The 24214-nt window shown below is 37.1% G+C and overlaps 1 protein-coding gene across 1 annotated transcript in view; it reads left to right on the forward strand.

Annotated features, from left to right (window-relative positions):
* Positions 1-24214, forward strand: part of ROBO2 (roundabout guidance receptor 2) — a 453522-nt gene that overhangs the window by 346741 nt on the left and 82567 nt on the right. Inside the window, exons 9-13 of the mRNA XM_044441757.1 lie at positions 2826-3031; positions 10583-10664; positions 11773-11938; positions 12920-13086; positions 19178-19299. Of these exons, the coding sequence (XP_044297692.1) occupies positions 2826-3031; positions 10583-10664; positions 11773-11938; positions 12920-13086; positions 19178-19299 (743 nt within the window). The remainder of the gene's footprint in view (positions 1-2825; positions 3032-10582; positions 10665-11772; positions 11939-12919; positions 13087-19177; positions 19300-24214) is intronic.

The raw sequence follows: 24214 nt of genomic DNA on the forward strand, positions 1-24214 counted from the left end.
CCCTATATAGTTGAGCTTTTTTAGTGCACTTAAATGCCAATCTCAAATTTCTCCAGTTTATTCATTGTTGGCAAGAATAATTATTATTTTGTATTTTTTCTCTCCAGTGCTATCACTAATCGTTTTGCATATAGATAAATCATACTTCATATTTAAAAGGTAGAAGTTTTGAAAGGTTAATGATTTTTTTCTTTATTGGACAGTGAACACTTTTCCAACAAATGTCTTGAACTACTAATTTGAATGTTAATCTACTCTATATAATTCATATTCTTTCATGTGTGTTTCTCTAATCCTTGTACACAGGGATCTTTAACACAGGTGTGAGTAATTTGTGGTCCTTTAGATGATTTGGCATGCAAATTCTTACAGCTCTAGGCTAGATAGCTATTTTTGAGAAGTGATGGGAGCTGTAGGCCAAAATGTTTAGACAGCCACAAGTTATCCACTTCTCTTTATGAGGAATATTGGAGATACAAACTAAATAAAACACACATGTTTGGCTATACGACTCTGAAATTACATCTGTTGAAGCTGTAAAACAAACAGCTTAGGAAAAAAAGGCAATGAACATAGCCATTGATATATGCTTATATTTATTGGAACTTATTTAGGTACTTCTAAAAGTAAGTGAAACTTACTTACTCATATAAGCAATCATTTTCAAATCTCATTGAATATTGCTATGTAAGATGAGTTTGCATGTTGAAACCATTCTGTATATTACTAAAATATTCTGTCAAAACCTCTGCAGATTTAAAGACTGTATAGAGCTTGTACAAGTTATAGTTATGAAGCCAATATAGTTGTTCACAGATCACTGGAAACCCTAAGTGTTCATTTAACCTTTAGCCTTAGTGTCTTGGAAACCTGTGGTAGTCTTTCACCCATAACATCCTTGAAAATGAAGAATCCTTCTGGCCGGGAGATTTTCAATTACTTTATTGATCAGTTGCATTTATAGGATTATGATCCACTCATTTGGATGGTAAAATTAAAGTAGATGGCCAAAGATGCTATCTCTATACAATAGTGTTTTAAAGTACTAACTGTGTAGCTTGTCTTGAAACGAGTATCTTTACAAGTAATAAAGATAAATGGCTATTATCATTGAAACTTAGACTTTTGTTTAAATGTAATGCTACATCTATTCATTAACCCATGGTGGATTCCTATAGGCTTTCTGTATTCACTTTAATTGACTTGCTGAAGGTATCTTAATATATGACCATATAAATTTGATATACTATTTCTTTCTTTGTTGCTGTTTTCTTAAATTGCAAGCAAGATATTCCATAATAATAAGTATATTAATGTTTTATATATTATATTTTATTGTTTTTATACTTTGTTCTATACCACCCAGAGAGTTTCAGCAATGGTCTATACAGAAATGAAATAATAATAATAGAAGAATGTCCAATAGAAAACATTTAATTTCAGTATTAATATTTACTTAATATGCCCTATGTGGGTGAATGGATAGTAGAGTAATCTGCAATCCTGAGGATTAGCCTTTCTCAAATATCCCATAGCAGAGTACTAGCTGACCTTAAAGTATTATGCATGGTGTGGTCATGCTGCACAAACTTCAGGATGAGACATTTGGATTGTAGAAATTTTGACAGGGCTGTTTGACTGCTCTGATAAGGCAGAACTTTTTTTAGCTTTCTGGCTTATCTGGATGAAGTGAGTTAGTTCATTGCTCTGTTGCTTCCATTTAGCTCCTTCTCAAAACAGGCCTAACAAAATGGACCAGAGACCTTCCTTACAAACTGGATATATGGCATGTTTCTCTCCTAAGAAGTCAGGAACTAAGAATCATAGCAACCCTGGCTTGTGCCTTTTGTTTGTTTTTAGATGGAGATACTCTGTTAGGCTCTCCTGAAGCCAGAATCAGTAATCAAGCAGCATGTAGCAACATGCTTGCCTGTTTAGAATAGCCAGCATTCTAAACAAATCTGTTTTGCCACAGATGAACCTGTGTCACCTGCAGTATACCCAGTCCAGAGACTAATGTAATTTTCATCCATTCAGTGCTGATATAAATTGTAACTGCAGCCTTGACATCCAGGATATTTCCATTCAGATTCTGTGTGAATTCCATGGACATACAAGTAACTGAGAAAATGTTGCAATATACTTACATTTAACGTCAAAGAAAAAGCTAATTTCATTTATCTTATTTGATTTCATTTATCTAATTTTTTGGCTTTTTAGTGATATAGGAAACAGAACATATATTTTTCTGCTTACCCGATGGCACAGGGCATGCATTCAGCAGCAGTATGAAAAGTTGTTCTTGCAAGAATAGTGAATATAAGCATGTACCTCACTTTTGAGCTTAATGATTGCAGAATGGACCAAGCATGCAGCTGGGCACTTATATATTATAGGATAATTTATAAAATAAAAAGTACAAATGTATAAAGCTAAGAGAAATAATACAGTTTATAGCTTTAAAATGTGATCAACAATTTGATGTATAAGCAGCTAGATGGTTTGATTAAATATGAAATATTACTGGAGTGCAGGTCATTCCATTAACTAATTAAAAAGGTGTTTTTGTGTGTGCGTGTTATGCATAGAGATGCTGTTTAGTTTTTAGTTTAGCTTTTACAAGTTTTTTCTTAATCTTTCTCCAGAAATTTCAGGGACTTATGAAAATATTATTTTCATGCTTAGCTGTTCCTATATGTGGATGGTACAAAAATGTAGTTTTTCTGTATCTAGAAATAATAATCAGGATGTTGGCATCTTTACTTTATTATAAATGTGGTAGAAGAAATGTAGGAGCACATTTAAACAAATTTGTTCTTATTCAGTTTTAACAGATAGGCCTCCACCCATCATTCTTCAAGGACCTGTAAACCAGACACTGGCAATAGATGGAACAGCTTTGCTGAAATGCAAGGCTACTGGTGACCCACTGCCTGTTATCAGCTGGTTAAAGGAAGGATTCACTTTTCTGGGCAGAGATCCAAGGACATCTATGCAAGACCAAGGAACCTTGCAAATTAAACCTTTACGAGTGAGTTTGATATGCTGTAATAGCATATTTACCATCCTGAAAACAGGAGTTTAATACCTACATGAGAGCCATTTCATTATTCATTGAATTTAAATCAAGAATTCACGTATTTAAAATTGTTTTTTGGGTTGCAGTGATAAAGCTCTTAGTATCAAACACTTTTCCAATGAGAAATTTTGGATCATGCAAGATAGATAAGTCATGCTTACTTATAGGAAAAAAAAGTGTGCCATTCACTCAGTGTGGGGGTGGTAGTACTCTTCTTCCATGCTACAAGCCACATTGTCAGAAGTATCTATGTTACTGTAGGATATTAAAAGAAAAATATAACACATTCTCTTAAATATATTGCTTTGCTGGTATTTATTACTGACTAAACCAAGAACAAACCTTTGAAATGTTTGTGTTGTCCCTCATTTTCATCACAACTGGAAATCCTTGCCCTATCTACAAAAGCCTAAACTTGTTTCTTTGACAGGACTCATAGGTTGTGGATTGCTTCCTTCTACTATTTATTATTGGTTGATACTATTATATTGGGTTTTATTCCTGCTTTACTATGAAAAATGGCACTCAGATGGCTTATAATATAATGACAATTAAAACAATAAACTGCACAAAAATGTGACACAGTTGTAATAAGATTTTCCTAGTCAATAATCTAGTCACAGCATTCTGGATCACCTTAAGATATGATGGTTGATGGTACTGAGAGCCACTGGAAGGTCGAGCAGAGCCAATAAAGACACAATGGCCCTGTCCAGCTTCTGGCTAGAATTGTGCCATTTGTGTAACACCATAAACTGCATGGAATAAGTGTTAAGAGAGTGACTGAAGGCACAATTCTGTGTCCTTCAGGGTGCTCCAAGGTCAGAGAATCCTGAATATCAAATACTCTGTCAGAATATTCAGAGTAAGTTTTGCCTCTCTGTCCTTCTTGTTGTGGTTTTTTCCCCTTCTGGAGGCGTGCCTGAGACCATCTAGAGAGGTCATCTACTGGGGTCACAACAGGATTACTATGTGGAAGCTGGGAAAGTCACTGCCAGTCAGTGTACTGATGGGCCATGCTTATGATTCAGTATAAAGCAGTTTCCTGTATTCCAACCTGTATATGCTTTGTGGCTGCTATTTGTAAAGTTAGTAGGAAATAATTTATATAGAATGCATGCACTGCAGAGACACAAAATAATCAGATACTTAACTAGAAAACTCAGAAAGGTAATTCTGTCTATCCATCTATCTTGCATTCACAGTTAACATTTTAGCACAAGTGTTCTACTGCATGTGCAGTAGAGTGCTAACACTTTTATTATCATGCCTTCTTCCTATCTGCACCTCATAAATAGGCAGCTTTAGTGTACAAAAATGAAAGGCTATTTTGTTTCCTGCCATCAGAGCTCGTAAATGAATTGTTAACCTCCTTGGAACAAAATGGAATTTATTAAAAAAATGCATGCTAGCTTTCCTTGGGTAAACAATTTATCCTCCCTCTCAAGGCTAAAGGCAGATTTGGGCCATGAAGGTTAATGCATTTTTACTGTAGAGCTGGATTAAAGAAAGCGCTTGAATAGTCAAGATTCCCCAGTAGTGTTAGAAAGCTGCAATTAAAGGAGGGAGCTTGGTGATTTCAAACAAACTTTCAGAGCACTGTTGATGGGATTCTGAAGAAAATCCACGTGGCAGTACCTTGTAGGATGTCTGTCTATATCCACCTGTGGAAATGTGAGTTCAGTCATGCAAGTTCATTAATTAGTTTGTTAGAAACCCATGAGCTATAAAAGACAATAGCATAAAATGAAGCTTTTCTCATTTACAATTAGGAGAGAACACCAACAAAAATGTAAGTAGCATGCAGATCTTCCAAAGACTGGCATTTCTTTCTTGAAGCTGAATTCAATCTGAAAAACCAAGGAAAAATGGGTTACTGTGTGCTATGCTGGTTATACAAATGTTTATGAAATTGAACCAGAAGATGTAATTCTGTAGTTAAAAACTTCTTTTTCCTTGAATAGGTTTCCTGCAGTGTCTATGATAAACAGCCTCAATTCTATTGAGGGAAAAATTTTCAGGGAAAATTAGAACATCTTTGAAACAATGGAAAAAAATCTTTACTTTTTTCTTCTCATACTGTTCCACAAGCATAAGCTTTCAAAGGGAAAACTTGCTGTGGTGAGCATTAAAAATGATAGAGAATTTTACCACATGTAATCACTTGCTAGATAAATCGAGGGAAATAACTGGATACTTTTAAAAACAACAATATAGTGAATGCTTTAGACCTTAGATTATTGGCTTCCCATAATGTTGACTGTCTCTATGATAAGCTGCCATTCTATATTAGTCGAAAGCTTTCTTTTTTAAAATACTCTTAGGGCCAACTACATGGATAGCTGCCTTTTGGGAAAAAATATTTTTCCACTTTCTCTGTGAATTGAGCAATAACTAGAATGATGATGCCTAAAAGGCAACCAGTGTATATGCATAATTATGCTTAGGTTGAATCATAATAAGTCATACTCAGGTTGAAAGAATAATTATTTAATTGTTGTCTTTGTTCTTACGAACAGGTAGACAAATGTACGGTAAATGGAGTGGCTGTTTAGTTCTTCAAATAGGTGGTGTGTATGTTTAAAATCTCCACATATTTTGTTCCTCTTAATTATGTACACAGAAACACCAACATGTATTTGATGCATAATTCCATACTAATAAAAAGTTGCTAAAAGCACGTGTTAGTAGTTGGACAGTATATAAAAGCTATAAATAAATAAATAAATAAAATCATTCAAATAATTGTATGTGGAAGAAGCCTGCATTGTGGACAGGGAGCCATACTGGTTTGTATTTTAGTTAAGGTTCAAGTTCAGAAATAACTTACTGATTTGAGTTTTCTTTAAGATTTGACTCTCCTTCTGCAGAAGGCAAAAAGTGACATTCAGCTAATTTAGAAATAAGTCAAGCCACCTTTCTCTGTTGCATATTGCTATAAGGCAATTCAACACCAATCTGAAAAGGTTCCCTACAGCCAGAAAGGTGGCAGGGGATATAATGAAGGGATATTAGTTAATTATAACAGGTATCCTTTGGCTCAGATAAAATGCTTTATCTGATTCATTTGGCGGTGGGTACAGAACCAGTGCCCCCTGGAAGTTTTGACCTACAGGTCCCATAATTCCTGGCAATTGGCCATGTTGGCTAGAACTGATAAGAGCTGTTGTCCAAAATATCTGGAAGGTACCTGGTTACCTATCCTTTTTTAAATGTCATGAAACAGGTAAAAGAAAAAGTAAGCTACAGAAATACCCAGAGTATACCCACAGACAGGATGTGATTTTTGAAAATCAATAAATCCCCATGGTATTAAACCCATTCTTTCATATATCTATAACAATCTGTACACAGAGATATGATTGTGTTGTCTTATCAGCATTTCACCTGAACACCATCTGTTTCTGGAGTAACATACGTGACAAGATTACAGTTTTATGAGATTTTCCTTACTCAACCAATACAGATTTTCATTGATTTTACAACCATTACATGGTCCAAGTCTATATACTAATAAAAAGTTTTCCTGAAAAAAAATGACAGTAAAAGCAAAAGGATGTCAAATGATGAAACAGTATGCTAGCTTTTCTTATTAATGCCATTTTTAAACAAACATAACAAAATTCTTAAAATACAGTATTACTAAGAAACAGACTTCTTTTAGTGTGAAAGGTAGTGAAATAAAAGCAAAACTAGCTGTAACCATGATTAAAGTGGAGGGGCAACTGCTTTTGGGCTTAGATAGGAGCAAATAATATGGAAGCTTTTTAATGAGTTCATGCTTCCTATGTTTCTAAAAATCATGTTTTTTCCTAAATTATAGAACAATAAATCAAATGAAGTGACTAAGAAAGGCTTTGTTCCATTCTGTAGCCATTCTGATTGGGAATGTGTACATAATTATCATTATTATTAGTATTTTTCATACCTCCCCCCAGCCAAAGCTCCCTGGGTGCTTTATACAATCAAACCAATCAAACCAAGAAGTCCCAGAACAAGAATAAGAATTTGCATGTTATAATTAAGGGATGTGTGTGAAAGGTTTCCCTTTGATTCTACAGTTTTTTGCTTTTTCACACATGAGCTTTCCAGGATCATGAGCTAGTTGTCCACTGGTATGTATACCCTGTCCTGTGGCTCCATTCCTTTCAACAGAATGCTTGTTTGGAGGCACATTCAGATAAGGAAGAAGGTGCCTCCTTTCAGCTCCATTGCTTTCAATAAGATGCCTGTTTGGGTACTTATGCAAAGCACATTCAATAATGATTTTGAGGCTTTTGATCAAATTAGCTTGTGCAAGGGTTTCAGCATTCCATCATCTTTTCTCCCAGTGACTAGCTTACCTAAGGCTCTGAACAGGCAACCAACATATTTTCCCTCTCATGGAAATTGCACTGGATAGATTCTCTGCATAAGAAGGGTATAATATAAGTGCCCTCAAATCCAGTAATAAAAAAGTGACAGCCAGTTTCTGGGATTCAAATGGCAACAGTTATCTTTTTATAAGGGGGATCTGCATGCTTTTTCTTAACTGAGAGCCCCTAACAAGCTGAAAGGTAGACAGGGTTCCTTCCTTATCAACCCTTTCCTGGGTGAGCTATGTTGGCTGAGGACCAATACTAATCTTCCCTCTAAACTGGATTCTGCTCGGCCCATACATTTAACTGCAAAGGAGATCATGCCAGTATCACCCCTGCTTGTTCATGCTTGGTTGAAAACTACATTGACTTAACTTAATAGTTAAAAAAAACACACTGTAGGGTGTTTTTGTTTTAAATTTCATGGCATTATTTTTAAAAAAAATAACTGCAGATAATATCAAATTGAGGGTTCAAATCAGTTCAACCCCATTTTGAAATTAATAGATGGTCTCAGACATTAAATTCTTGCTGATAAATATATACCAGTGCTGAAACCCTATTCCAGCTTACTTACTTGTAAGTACTTGGGAGTAAGTAAGTTGGAATAGGGTGCATGTTGCATATCTCTGTGTACTATGTCTCGTAGTAACTTATTTTTGCTTACATAATTGTATTGCAAATAAAAGAAAGTTAATTATATTCAATGAGAGTTTAAAATATATTTCGTACTGGAATGCACTACAGCAACATGAACAGTATAAAATGGCAAAAAATGTTTCCTTTGCACTTTATCATTCCATTTTTCCTCCAATTGGGAATAGACTGGAACTTCAGATATCACTGCTTTTCAGAACAGCCTGACAAATAATTGTTGATGGGGTGTGAACCTGAACCTTCAGGGAACTGAAGGAACTGGACAAATGTCCTTACGTTTTTTTTTCATCCAGATTCTCCAGAATGCAAAACTAGGGCATCATGTGTCAGTTTTTGAGCTTCTGGTGATGAATTTCATGGGTGGATTTAAGAAACCTACAGAGATCAAGTTCAGTCATGCTTGCTGCCACCATGTTTCTGTCACCTCTGCACCCTGGCACATTCAGAGATGTACTGTCAGGGAAAGATATGGTTGCCTTTTAAATAAGAAATGAACAAATGATCTTGTTGCCAGTACCCTATTAGCTTTGATCAAAGACCAGACTACTACTGCTTTAACTGAGTAGTCTGCACTGGCTTGGATTTCTCCAGTCCCATGGACTCCACATATTGTATGACTTTTTTTAAAGTTCAAAGGCGGAAGCAATTGTATTTCCCTTTTTACCAATTAATGTAGTGACTGGGTCTGCATGACATTTCAACTTCCTCCCCATGGCTTATAAGCTACCCCAAATAGTCATGGATTATTCTTGGGTTTAGTAAGCCCACCATGGCTTGGCAGGTGCTTGAAACCTAGATGACATACTAAGCCACAGTCAGACCAAAACCTACAGAGCACCTTAGCCAGAGTAGAAAAATGTGGATATATGGCAAGGGTCCATATTCTACTTGCCTTCCTCTCAAGGAGGACGAGCAGAGCAGCTCAGCACTGATCACTTTGCTGCTTTACTGATGGAAAGAGGGAGAAATAGTGGGGAAGGTATTCCCTACATCCCGTTATCTGACAAAGTTACTTCTCACTAGGTAGGTGGGTATGTCTGACACAAGTGTCCTGGTACTGGCCTCATGAGCAATGTCACTCTCCCAACATTGCTCTGCCGTAAGCCATTTGAGGCTTAGGAAGCAGACACGCAGTGGGAGACAGAACCGCTTGGCTTTGCTTCCTTGAGAATTGTGAAGACTAGTGACCTGTTCCTGTCCTTCATGGTAGGCACAAGAACAGGAAATAACATGGTGAACCCAGGAGAACCCTACACCTGGGGAGGAACTGACATGCAGAATGTGCCCTCCAGCTGTGATGTAGGGGAGCAGGGCAGTTGTGTATGTCAGGGCTGTGTCAGCAGAAGGGCGAGCAAAATTGCCTTCTCTTTCTCAGGAAATTCCCCTCTTCCAACAGTGTCTTTCTCTATTTTTTAACTCTATACATACTATACATTCCCACCACTTCAAATTTCACAGCATCAACAGGCTGCCAATTGCTGCCATTTTCTCCTTTTTTTTTTTCTCAGACACTAATAATATGAGGCAAATGGCAGAATCTTTCTCCCCCACAAAAAAGTTCTAAATAAGCTGTGGTTGAGCTCACACAAATAAGTATGTCTGGGCTTATGGATAGCTCGAGCAATGTAAAAAGGAGGGATCTTTTTTTAAAGACTGAATGAAATAAAGTTGAAAATAAATGTTTTTCATCTACTTTCATCTACATCAAATGCAAGAACAGAAAATCACTGTTTCAGGTAAAAAGTATTCAGTCTGTTCAGGAATTATGAATGCAAAATATTGTTTTGTTTCAGTGTAACTTTCAACAGGGAGTTGGAGGAGTGCTTTTTGTCCCTTAAAACTTTATCAGCATTTTTGAAATGCCAGAAAGGAGTGTTCATTTTATAGACATTCCTGAAATTTTGAGGGAAAAAGAACAAATTGTTTTGAATTTGTGAATTTAAAACAATTCCCCCAGATCATAATTTAACAGTGCTGAATGATGTACATATAGTCTTTGCTGTTAGAGTTATAATAATCAAAATATTTCACAACAACAGTACATAGGGCTTTTTTTGTCATAGAACGCACTGGAACAGTGTTCCGGCACCTTTTTTTTTTTTTTTTTTTTACAAAAAAACTGGCAGTACATATATTTAAAGAATTCAGTTGCCCATATGTTCTGTCTTCTTTATTGATTAAATACATTAAACACTGTTACATGAAAATACTCTGCCTTTGAAAGTGTTGTGCAAAACTGGAGACACTAATAACATGATGAAGAATAGTTTGTGGAAAAAAACTTGAAAACATATCAAGGAGGATTAAGGAGTTAGAATTTACAAGCAAGATACCATTAAATTATCGTTTGTGAAATAGATGTTTCTATTTATTCTGATTCAAAGTGTAGTCTAATCCCTCTAATGCACTAATAAATATTTGGAAAAAAGTAAATGAACATATTATATAAAAAGGTTAAGAATGTCTTCAACTATTTTCATGTGTTTAGATATCTGATACTGGAACATATACATGTGTTGCCACAAGTTCAAGTGGGGAAACATCTTGGAGTGCTGTGCTAGATGTGACAGGTAAGCAATGATTATTTTTGGAACTAAATGAAAGTGCCTGATACATTAAGGATATGCAAAACAAAAATAAATGGAATCAGATAGTTGAGTAGCAATACTTTTGTTTCTACCTATAATTTCATATTAAAGGCCAAAATGCAACATTGCATAAGTAGACTTCCACTTATACAATAAGACATTCCCCTCCTTTCTTCATCTCTGCCCACAGCTCCCCACCCTCCATAGCAGTTTTAGATGGTGCACAGCAACTACACAAGGAGTAAAGGGGTTGCTGTCTTCTCTGTTCCAGTGACTGAAGCCATTCCATTGGTTAGAGAGTAATCCCTCTGTTAGCTGGACCAATATCCAGACTTCATAAAGGCATGTGATGACCTAAGACTTTTCACTCTTTACAGGAAAAGAACAAATGAACAAACACTAGTGTTGGGTTATAAGAATAAAAAGTTGTGGCCTACAGAACAGACAGTATGCTTGGTTCCCCCCCCCCCCCATTTATTACAGTTCTCCCCCACTGGTTTTTTCTAAAAGGAGCCCAAGGTGGCCTCTTTCTCCTTGCCATTTATCCTCACAACAGCCTGTGAGGTAGATTAGACAAAATCAGTGACCAAGTGAGCTTCACAGCTGAATAAGAGCCAGGACTGAGATCTCCAACATTCTAATCACACCAGATCTTTCTGTTAACTCTTTTCACAAACATCTTACCCTATCTTCTCTTAGCTCATTTTGGCTGGGCTCTGGCACTAACACCTCTTACATGTAGCTACAGTATTTCCAGTGGCTGTATAAAGTTAGAATGGCAGCTATGGTCCTTTCCCTCTGTATATTCACTGAGCACCTGAACAGAGCCCCCATGCTTACAGTTACATGAGCAAGACTCTTAGTGATTTGGGTCCTTCTCCAATAAGCCCGGTCTTCTACATATACAATTGCACATGGATATACTTGCACATGGATATACTTCATTTAAATGGAGAAGATGAGCACAGCCTGCCACCTCTTCTATGCTGTGTTATAAATACGTTTTTAAGCTTGTTTTTTTACTTGTTCTTAATATAGTAAACACTTTTTTATTTTAAAAGTGTAAAACATTGCCATTTGTCTCCTACAGAGTCTGGGGGAGCAACAGTGAGCAGAAATTATGATTTAAATGATCTCCCAGGCCCACCATCCAAGCCTCAGGTCACCGATGTCACGAAGAATAGTGTCACTTTGTCTTGGCAGCCAGGCACTCCTGGAAACCTACCTACTAGTGCATATATCATTGAGGCTTTTAGGTATGTTAAAAATTCATCTTCCATGTGTTTTGACCTAATTATGGAATATCCAGATCTGAACACAATTTAAAGTTTTATGGATATCGAAGAGCTAAACCAAGATGACTATGTGTGTTTTTATGGTAAAAATGACTTTTAAACATCATATTATTAATATGACCCACCTGTTACTAAGAAATTTCTGAAATATGCTTTGTGGGTTAGATTTGCAGGGATGTATGTTGACTGTACCCTGAGTTGGAGGCGGTGCAAACACGCAACACTGCAAGTGTTATCTTCTTACTAGTAACTCCAGTATTCCCAATTATCATCTAAGTAAAACAGCTATATTCTGCATTTGTTGTACAAAGATTCATTATTCACTGAAGAAATGGAACAAATGGTTCTAACTGCTGCAAAGCTGCTTACTTTAACCTAGCAACAAGCAGTGGTTACATCCTATCAAACTCTACAAAGTGTCTTGCATTTAACATATGTTAAAGCAAGCAGAAAGAATAGCACTTTAATATATCTCTAGGAGTCCAGTTTAGTAATTACAGAAAGGGCATATAGTAATTGCTGTTTTTCTTCTTTTGCAGATGTGCTTTTGTACATGAATTTTGCATGTAAACCTTTAGGAAAGTTTTAGCAAGAGAATTTATATACATTGTATATTTAATTAATCTTAGAATTTTAGTGTTTTTCCCCAAAGTGTGTGTTCCAGAAAGTGTCATTTTCCCCCATACCTTATATTTTTACAGGTATTTTCCTCATGGGTTATAGCATATCAGCAAGCCAGCAATTTGTTATCTGTTTTGCTTTGATTTTGTGCTTTTTTAATTGATTCACCTGAAACAATTGGAACTATTTAGTGTGGTCAGTGCTGCATTGTAAACTTACTTGCATTGATTTATCTTTACCTACATATTGACAATCATCCCTAAGCATTTTCTAGTTTTGTGCTGTTTTGATCTGTGCTCCCTTAATATATTTTAACTGCAGTCAGTCGGTGAGCAATAGTTGGCAAACAGTTGCTAATCATGTAAAAACAACACCTTACACTGTGAGAGGACTTCGTCCAAATACAATTTACCTGTTTATGGTGAGAGCTATCAACTCACAAGGTTTGAGTGATCCCAGCACCATGTCAGACCCTGTCCGAACCCAAGGTAACTTTATTTTGTTTTTCAAGTACCATGTTTACAATTCTGTAATATATACTGTAGCTGTTCTTTCCATTTTTCATATACTAACATGACAAAAATATAGGCTATCCATAATGAAAGAAAGAGAAATAAAGAACAGGATGAGTGGTCTCCTTAGTTTGACCTGAACTTCCAGAGGGTCAGGACAAAGTCCAAACTTCTGCCTCCACCATGAAACTAAAAAGGGAGATCCAGAGAGGGGGGTGGGGGTCTTGCTGGAAGAGGTACATAAATGTCCTCTCAATCCCAGTGCCTCTTCTAGGGAAGATCCCTTGAGGCTTGGTTTTCTTTTAATAGCTTGATAGTGTCAAGATAAACTGGGGCAGTGGGGGCAGGAATGGATTTTGAGTCTTTTCTGGGTCAAGTCCACTCTTTAGTAGGTACCCTATGACATTGATCAGGTCAAGGTTTCAAAAACACAGTTGTGCTTAAGAGCAACTCTGATTTTTTTTTTTTATCTCTGCACAACCTTTTCAAAAATAAATGTTGGACAGCCACTGGCAGTCCTTCCAAGGTGCCAGTGAGGCATTATGAAGGGGCTAGTCACAGCTTCTCACATTTGGATCACTGAAGATGGCCACATAGCAGGTTTCTGCAATCAGTGGGAGAAATATTAAAAGGTAAAAAAGGCTGAGGTAAGCTAAAAACAGTACACAGTCTTGAAAGAGAGGACAGGACACTTTGGTGGCTCCGTTGTGTAAAGTTGGAAGACAGAGGAAAATGGAAAGAAGGAAATCCACTTCCTGCAATATGGTTGGTTGTCTGTAGGAGTCATTAAGAATAGGGTAGCTTATATGCAACCTTGGCCAATAATGGTGCCTGCCTGACCTCCAGGGGCAGGCAATTCCACAGAAATGGAACCAACACACCAAAGGCTCCTTTCTGTGTTAGCTCCAAATAGACCATAAACCCATGCTGTATGACTGTAGTGACTGAATGATTTAATATGATAGAAGACACTTATTTCAAGTATTTTTGTCCCAAGTTGATTAGGAACTTATACATTAATAGAACTTGGCATGATAGTGAATAGACAGCCAGTGCAGTTACCTCAACAAAGCTGTTGCATACTATAAAGGTGGAAGTGCTGACAAGAGCTGACTTATTACTTTTTGCATTAGCTTCAGTTTCTGATCCAGCCTTAAGGGCAGCCACACATACAACACATTGCAATAATCCAGTCCAGATGCTATTAGCGTCTCTTAACACTGTGGCCAAGCCATCCCTGTTTATGAAACACCATAGCTGGTGAACCAGTTGAAGCTGATAAATGGCTACCACTGTCACTTGGAACTGTTGTGGCAATGATGGATCCAGGAGTCCTACCTGACTATGAACCTGATCTTTCAGTGGTGCAGCCCATCCAGAACAGGCAGTAACTCTATCTCCCAGGCTTAGAAACTGCTCATCAACAAGACTTAAGTCTTTCAAGGATTCAGCTTGAATTCATTGGCCCTCATCCAGCCCATCAGTGAGTCTAGGCACAGATTCAGGATTTGCACAGCCCCACCTGATTCAGATATCACAAGGAGATATTGATGTCATTTGACTTCAGATCCTCTAATCCTCTGTTGAACAACATTCAGAATGAAATGTTGCCATAGCTAAATTGCCAAGGGACTAAGGAATAGTTGCCCCATGTTCTTCTCTGAAATCAAACCCACAGAGAACAAACAAGCAGAACCATTTTAGCACTGCACTTTCAATGCCCAGCCTATGGATCCTGGAGAATACCATAGACAATGGAATCAAAAGGCTATGGAAGATTGAGTAGAATAGGGTATATTAGCAATAGTTAACTTTAGTTTAGATTTATGATTTTATATATCTCTGCTCAGTCATCAATGCAAATGTAGACTGTTGCCAAAAACTTCAAAGATTCGGACTTGGAAGGGAAGCAATAAAGGAAATACAAAAGCTGTTTCTCTGACAACCAAGGCCCATATCATCCATACGATTGTATTCCTGATCAATAAGAATGGGTGTGAAAGCTGGACAATGAAGAAAGCTGACAGGAAGAAAAATGATACCTTTGAAACATGGTTTTGGAGAACTTTGGGAAAAACCTGGACTCATAAAAAGACAAAAGAGTGGGTTCTATATCAAATGAAGCCAGAACTTTTCGTAGAATCAAAAATGACAAAACTGAGGGAGCTGTACTTTCGGTACATCATTGGGAGGGAAAATGAAGATCAAGCATGAAATGACTTCACTCCATAAAGGAAGCCATGCAGAAACACTGGAACAGTAATGGAAGCAGTACATGTCTACATGTCATCACATATCTACGTACATAACTGTATGTTTTCTTGCTGGGCTTCTTTGTCATTGCAGTATAATAGAGAAGGGACATTGATTATTGTGTTCATGCTGAACCAAAAAACTGAACCCAGCCACATTCCTCTTTGTTCTTTTGTTCTAGAGAACCCCTGGGCCCTGTCCAAAATATTGACAGACATTTAACTAGGAATTAAAGTAACATGTCAATAAATAAACCATTTGCGAGGAAGTAATATGTAGGCAAAAACTTATACCAGTGCAAAACATTGGTCTATCTTACCCCATATTTATTTATTTATTTATTTATTTATTTTTCGATTTATATCCTGCCTTTTTCCTATAATGGCTCAGGGCAGCTTACATCATTCTCCTCCTCCATCTTATCCCCACAACAACAACCCTGTGAGGTAGCTTGGGCTGAGAGTCTGTGACTGGCCCAAAGTCACCCAGTTGGCTCCATGGCTGAGCGGGGGCTAGAACCCAGATCCTCTGAGTCTCTTAACCACTACACCACACTGGCTCTCCCATTATATCTCCCATTTTGATCTCTTGCAAGGAATTCAAATGATGCATGCTATGTGTGGAAAAAGTGGAGAGGTAGATATCACTCTCTGTAATGCTAGAACTTGGGAGCATCCATTGAAGCTCAGCAGTAGGAGATTCAGGAAAGACAAAAGGATCTATTCAGAGCATGGTTAAATGATGGTATTTGTTTCCACAGGAAGTGCTTTGGCCACCATCTTAAATTGTTTTAAAGGGGAAATTAGACAAATTCACTGGGGACAAAACTATCACTGCTACCAGTCACAGTGAATATCTACAACTTTCAAGATCAGAGGCTGTATGCACAGGCAGTCCCATGCTCTTAACCACTACACCACACTGGCTTTCATATTTTATTTTATTAATGTGAGAAAATGTTGGATGCAGTGTTACATAGCAAAGCAGGCAGTATCCAGGAACTGAGAAATCATGGCAAAAAACATGAAGTGCTCTACGTCTCTCTGTCACTGATTTTGTCACCCTCTACACATAGAGAGCAGCTTTGTGAAGTTGAGACTCCTACATCTGTGAGGTCCTGCCATGCAATCTTTAATGCTAAAAACTTCCAGAATTTCAGATCACATGGTATTTTCCTAAAGCCTGAATAGAGCTAGTTTCCCACTGAATTAAAAAAAAAAGTTTATCTGAATGTATACTTTGTCTGCTCAGCGTACAATGAGAAGTTATTTGGACCAATACAGAATCCTAAACTGGAGAAAAAAGTCTTATTTAATTCCCCAACATTTTCCTCCTCCTACATTGATTAAGTAGATTCAAAGAAACACAGCAGATCTTAAACATGTATTCTTATAATCTGTCCATTAGTGGTGGGAGTCTATAGCCACATGTGAAGGAAGAAGGAAATCACTTCTTTCTGCCATTTGCACTGTTTCCTAGACAAATGCACGGCTGCCCCCATGGATATTCTGTACCAACACAGACATGCACAAGATTATATAAAAGCTGCCATACGGAGAATTGTATTGGGTGCAGATGCATGTAAATTACTGCATTTCTTGCTGTAGTCTGTTATCTCTACACATCAGGCTTCTGCATATCTAGTGCACCAGATGTGTATGCTGAAGCCCAGTTTCTACACAGAGATTGAATACTACAGATGAATGGCTGTCAGTAGCTTTTCTAAGATGTTCTTTGAAGGTGCAGAGGGACAGAATTGTACACAATGTCCCTGCTTCCAGTCCCCACGTGTTTGTTTGAAGGTTGGAGAAGTGCCTTGAATTACCATTATCTGTTCAGTAAAGAAGAGGAAGTCTAGAAGCCGGTCCTGAAGCCAACTATGAGCGCTTCTCATATGACCTTAATGTTGTTCATATCATTCAGCTCTTTGGGAAGGGATCATATTTTGCATCAATATGTCTAATTTCGCCTGAGAAACTGCCAAATGATTTTATTTCTTTAAAACAGTTCTCTTTATATCTCATGTATTTCTGTTTTCATTATCTGCCTGCCAGCCCCATGAGCTCCAGCATGTATAACACTGACAGCCTTTGTGGTATCCTACAGTTTAGTGAAATTAAATAATGAATTCAGATGACACTTAGCATAATGTTTTGATGTAATTTCAAATGGCACTCTCATCCAGCCCAGACTTACAAAGAAAGCTGACATCCGGAGGAAAAAGCTATTCACACTAGCCATTACAAAGGAAAGAATCAGCTAAAAGCATTGATGCATAGTACATATCTAGGACCACAGGCATTACTGTATTTCAATGATGGTACAAAATACCATTATACATGCTGGCTATTATAATATTAACAAGCTACTGTTAACAATTAACATTCTAACTTGGCAAGGAAAGGTTATTGTTGTCGAGTATCACCTATGCATCACTCTATGCAGCTGCATTTTTGTTTCTTAATTTTCATTTTCTTCTTGGAGCTGTTGTGAAGTTTGTATTGGGTGCCTGCAGATTCTACTAGTCTATCCTACATAGGTATGCTGATCTAATTTAGGTGACTGTTTAGGTTTCTGCTTCAACAAAATAATTTTCACTACAAAAGCAAAACAATCTCCCTGTTAGATCATCCTTCAGACCCTCTTAGTTCTCAGGTCCTATTTCTTCTTAAATTAGTCTTCATTTCCTACAAGAATTGTAGGTCTTTCCCCATGCTATAATTAATAAATGGTGGTAGAGAAGGCTAAAATGAGAGTAATAGAAATGTAATGGCTCACAAAGTTACCATACATTAAATGAATGTACTCCCAATATTTTTTTGTCCTAGAAAAAGGCCAGTTTTAATACCTGCAAGTAGACCTTGCAACAAAATGTGTACTATTTTTTAATGCGATTTTATCACGCTTTTCAGACAACTGTTGTCTCCCAAAGTGGCTCACGTCAATTGAAAGAGAGAGAGAGAGAGGCCCTATCATCAGGCTTACACACTAAAATGATAAATCACACAAAGAAGGGTATTGGAGAGAAAAAGAAAAGGAAGCTGATCAGTTTTTCAAGGCTAGAACAAGATGGTGAGCTATAAGCAGGCATTCAAATGCTTCCTGGGCCTGACTGCTCTCGTTGTTATTATTGCTTGAATGAGGCTCTTGTTCTTAGGCCAATGGATGAGGCCAGAGCATCATTCCTAGTTCCACCGTTCCCAGGGTGATGTTTAGTCGAAACTGAATGTTCTTTCTGGCACAGAGGGGTGGGGTGAGCTCCCTGCTTCTTTGGTCAATAGGTAAACAAGGTTGGTCTCCCTACTGATTGGGTGTGATTCCTGAGAACCTAGGGGTGCACCTAGTATCCCTAGATCTCCTGATTGACTGCAACAGCCCAAATGTGCTTCGCTTCTCTTCTGTCCTAGGGCAAATGTGGAGTGTTTCTGTTAAAGGTTCCAGTTAGTCATCCATGCCTTCTTCTAGGAGTCTCCATTCTATTACTCTTTCTGCCTCGTTTTTTGATAAATTATATTACCCAATTTTATTTGGGAAAATAAAGAACAATGGATTTTTTGACAACTCTCTTGAAATGAAAAGAGAAAATCAGCTTTGCCTATTCATACATGAATAAAGGATTTTGCCAAAAGAATTAAAATAGCGAGAAGGCTCAACTGAGAGAAATGGTATAATATAGAGCAAGTCTGCTCCTTGAAGATTATTAAATCAAGAGGATTAAGCTTTTATTATCACAATTAATTGACTCTTCTGAGTGACTCCCCTCATTAAGATTGTTTATGATTGCGTGTTTCCCCATGTGTGCTTGATCCTGCAGATATCAGCCCACCAGCACAAGGTGTGGATCACAGGCAAGTCCAAAAAGAGCTTGGTGATGTCATTGTACGGTTGCATAATCCTGTTGTGCTGACCCCTACCACAGTTCAAGTTACCTGGACGGTAAGACTTCCGTGAAAAGATGCAATGAAAGTTCTAAGCTTTCTTTTCCTTTCTCTTTGCTTATGTCAGGTAGACCTAAGGAAGGAAGTCATGTAAAGGCTTTCTCATCTACCATCTGCTATACATTGACAGTACAATTCTATACACACTTATATGTGACTAACTACTATTGAACTCAGTAGTACTAACTTACGAAGAAAATGTATAGGGTACACTGTGAATCCCCCATAAATGTACAAAAGATTGAGGTACATGAACAAATAATGTACTTGTATAGTCAGATAGGCACTGCCTTGTTGAACAGCACAGAACATCTTAAAAATATGTTTAGTTTTTATACTAAAGAAGTCTTAGCAGAATGTGTTCTGAAGCTTTATTGTAAGCTTTTTTCAGTATAGATACCCTGCTGAGTGATCAAAATCATGCAGTGATATTTTAGCACTTCTCATCTGTCCAAATCAATGCAGTAGGTCTTCTCCCCAGAAGCGTCAATTTCCTAATAACCTTTATAGTAATCTCTTGTCTTCCTAGAGGCATTCCAGGATGATCCATACTAAGGGTACAGAATGGGATTAGATTCTGTAGTGTGAGCACCAGTAGTGTCAAATCTACTATCATCTTGGCATTACCTGCAACATGTCTGTTAAATAGTGAAGTGAATAGATTTTTCCTGCTAAAGATAGAGCTTCAAACTGGAACATTTCTTTCCTCACTACTTCAGGGAGAAAAATTGTAACCATAGAAGCAGAAAATTTCTGGACTTCTAAATGAGTAGTTCTGTCCTTCAGGCAGTTTCCCTTCAGGGGGAAAAAAGAGATCATCACAGATGGGAAATCTGAGAAGTATTCACCAAGGCATAGAGTGCTAGAAGGCAGATATTTTTATACAATGAATTCTGCTGTTGAGATAGATGCAAAGAATATTGAATTTTTATGTTTATTTAAGCCACGGAGAGCTTAAATATATCAAGACATCAATCACATAGATGCAAGGAATTATGGTATAGTGATATGTCTACAGTCATGTCTAACTTGTATTATTTAGCCAACCTGCACTCTGTCTTGGATTTACACCACACACATGTGATTATTCACACCAAAAACACACAATGTATCTTCCTAAGATGATTTGGAAGTATTTGGACAACATGTCCTTTGACTACACTATCCGAATTACAGAAGTGCACAGGGATAACAGAGGATACTGAGAAGCTTATTTTTGGTTGCCATAAATACTGGCTCAGGAGGCTTATCTCTGAAATTAATGTTTGGGTGCTGTTGTGAAGACAAATTTCAGTGCTGCCTGGGGAATTCTAGGAGTTGTAAAACCTTTTCAATCTAAACATACCTAGGGTGATACCTTAGGTTAGCAGAGTTCATTCCTGTTACTTCTTTAAGAAATATTAGGCAGATTTGAAGAACAATTTGTAGAGGTTATTTGCTCACAGTTCCTTGGATCAAAACATCAATCCTGAGACATCTGCTTTGGAGAAAAGTTTACTTTTATATGGAACAGTAGGGAGAGTCAACCTAAAGTTCATTTAATCTACATTTTGCCTTGCTTGCTTGCTTCCTTCCTTCCTCTTTCCCCACCTTTTCACAAAGGAAGAAGATACGCTTTTTTGCACAGCAAAATAACGATTATTATGATTACTAATTCCAATTTACATGCTAAAGGAGAAAAGCAGTGACCCACTACCATTTAAGCAGTGCACAATACCCAACAGAGACCTGAAAATTGCTTCAGGGAAGAAACAGAAAAGGCAGAGAAGAGCCAGAGCAGCTAATTAAAAAGTTTCCAGCACCCAGGACAAAACCAATTAATTAACCCAAGTATTCAGAATAACATCCATATTATCCTGAGTGTGAAGCAAGAATTATTAACATAAGGACCCATATGACTAGCTGACAAATGCCAGATGAGTAATAACACTTTATTTTTACCTTTTGCAGTATAGAATTTGGTTTGGCAGATCACAGGCAGGACTTCTAGTGTAATGACTGTTGGCAAACAACCACCTGCCGCTCCCATGTTCTTTTCTTTGATTTTCTTCCTGTGCAGTGTTGCTTGGAATCCCTCACCTCTGCAATACATCAGAGCTTTACAGTATAAAAATAGAGCAAGCTTCCATAATACTATAGTTTGGAACAAGATCTTTTAGATAGGAATAGCAATATGCTAAACATGCAGGATATTTGAGACTGAATCAAGCTCGGATACTTAGACTGTTGTTATACAGTTACTTTCCTGTAATTAATAAATTCTTATGATTAGGTTCCATTGTTTTTGTTTGGTTGTTTTTTTTTTTTGTTGTTGTTGTTTATGCCCCTTTAAACTACCCAATGACTCAATTCTCTAGGTGCAATGCAATATGCTGAAATACATTTAAAACATAAAAAATGAAGCAATGGATAAAAGCATCACATAAAACCAGGTAAAACTAGCAGGTGAGCTTATGAATAAGGTATGAAATCTTATTCTACAGATCAAGTACAATCAATTCAAAGGCACTTTTTCTTTCACCCCTCTATTCATCACATTTGGTGGGGGCACTTGTAGAGGTCTCATCTGATGTTCTTAGAGTTTGCAGCCCACTTGCCCAATGTTAGACTATTTCTTGCCTATTGTTAAAGGCAACAATCTATATAACACCTTGCAATAATCCAAAAGAGATGTTATTAAAGCATGTCAATTTTTACGGGTAGGGCTCCAGTTTGTATATCAACCTAAGCTCAAAGTCACTCTGAACCACCTTTGTATCTAATTGGAAAGCATCAAAGCGCCACAGAATCCATCCCTATAATGTCAGTGTACTTCCTCTTATGTTTGCACCTGTCTTGGAAAATGAACCAAGCTATGAGGGATTCTTCAAATGTTTGTGGAATAAAGCTTGCACAACTGGTGACCTCCTCCCATGACACATGCAGCAGTACAAGCAAAAGCTGCAGCATCTGGCATGCAGAGGGATGCTACTTGCATAGTTTTTGTGTGGAGCTTGATTCATGGTGAACACCAAAGGAATAGTCACCAGAAACTCAGACTTGTGGCTGTTTAAAAGTGGGCTGGAGTCCAGGGAATCTGAAGGATTCCTACTCCTGAAACAGATCAAGTGAAGATCATTCCTTCCTATAGGCAATTACTAAGTCATAACTTGATACAGTGTGATGTAACACTAATTGTTTATATTGCCCTGTTAGTTGGACTTGAGTAAAAACAATTCCTTTTATGAAAATCCTGAGTAAACATGAAGCTCTAGTTTGTAAGCAGTAAAGCCAGCTGTGGCAATATATCAGTCTTATCATGGCCAAAAGGTTATCATTTTATCTCCTTGACAACAAAAATGACACAGAGAATTACTAACAAAGTCAGTGTTATGCTTGTTGCATTTACATAAGACAAAATTCAAATCAGACATATTCATATCTATCATGCTTCAGTGTTCACCTCATTAGGGAACAACACTGATAACATGTGGGCTGCCATTGTCTGAGTAAAACAGAAATTATGACTTGTCTTAGATAATACATAATAGTTACTGAGAGCTACATATGATTAGTTCATTTGATTATAAAGACTACCAAAAGTGCTGAACAATTTGAAATAGTGGATGAATTTGATGGTAGTTTCTAAGGGATAAAAAGGGTTTGAACACCTAATGTTGTCTATTTTACTTTATTTTATTTCTGGTTTATTTGTATTGAGTTGGTTTTTGTTGTTCAGCTGTTGTTACAATCACCAATTTATTGGGTGTTTCATTATCATTTTTAATTAGTATTATTATTGTCTTAATAAATATGCTACTGAGAAATTCTAAAGACATCAGGCATAACATGGAAATTAACTTCTGTTTCCTAAAGATATTTGCTTATAGAAATATATCACATGAATAAATTAAAATGAATTTGAAATTGTTATTCATAATCGCATCTGCTGTTTTCAGCAAGAATGTTATGAAAAACCAGCATTAGCTTTGGGGCATATAGTATCCTACAGTAGACTGTTGAGCTTTTGTCTAGTGGTATCAACTGTTTTGAAGCCTCTACTTGAATATTTAACAAAAGATCAACAAAGGAAAAATGGCCCAAATTATCATTAAGTTGTTTGACCATACAAAACCAATCCATACTCCACCTCAAAAAAATCAAAAATCCCTGTCACATTCTCCCTTAATAACAATATATAAAGCTGTTTGTTTTTGTCTTCTGGTTGCTCATTTAGACAACAAACCAACTACTGTGGGTTTGTTAAAGGAATGCTGCTGCAGGGAATGAAGAAAAATCTGGATTTCTTTGAAAAGATGGAAAGACTTTATCTCCCTGTGCATTTTTTCAGGTTTTGAAAACAGATTCCTGCTGAGCTATGCTGCGACTTACCAGTGAAGTGTGGCTGTATTTATTTTTTCAAAAAGAGAAAAACAAGGGATTCAGGCTTATGGGAAACAACCCCAACTGTATTAGGAACGTTACTGTGGTGTGGACTGACTGTCTCTTATAGGATGAAAAATGTGCTTGCCATGGCACTTCTGTGTATTCTTGCTAATAAGTTTGGCTACTAAGCCTGGATATGATGTGTAATTTACAACAGTTAAGATGGAAGAAGCAGTGAAACATGGTTGGAAATATTTTGTGACAAATAAGAAAAGAAGGGAGAAAGAGATTTGTGTTTTTAATATATGACAAATCAGCCATTAAAATGGGGCTGTGCTTCAGTGGGAGAACAAATGTTTTGCATGCAGAATGTTCCAGATTCAGTCCACATCATCCCTTCCTGAAAACCATGGAGAGCTAGTATGTGTTGACAATTCTGAGCTAGATGGTCTTACTCAGCATAAGGAAGCTTTCTATTTTTCCAGCATACAGGTAAAAGAGGTGAAAAAGCAGGATGACAAGGGATATAACTATGTAGAGAAACTAGG

The sequence above is a fragment of the Varanus komodoensis genome, unplaced genomic scaffold, assembly GCF_004798865.1.
Source record: "Varanus komodoensis strain SLA01 unplaced genomic scaffold, ASM479886v1 scaffold4, whole genome shotgun sequence".
NCBI lineage: Eukaryota > Metazoa > Chordata > Lepidosauria > Squamata > Varanidae > Varanus > Varanus komodoensis.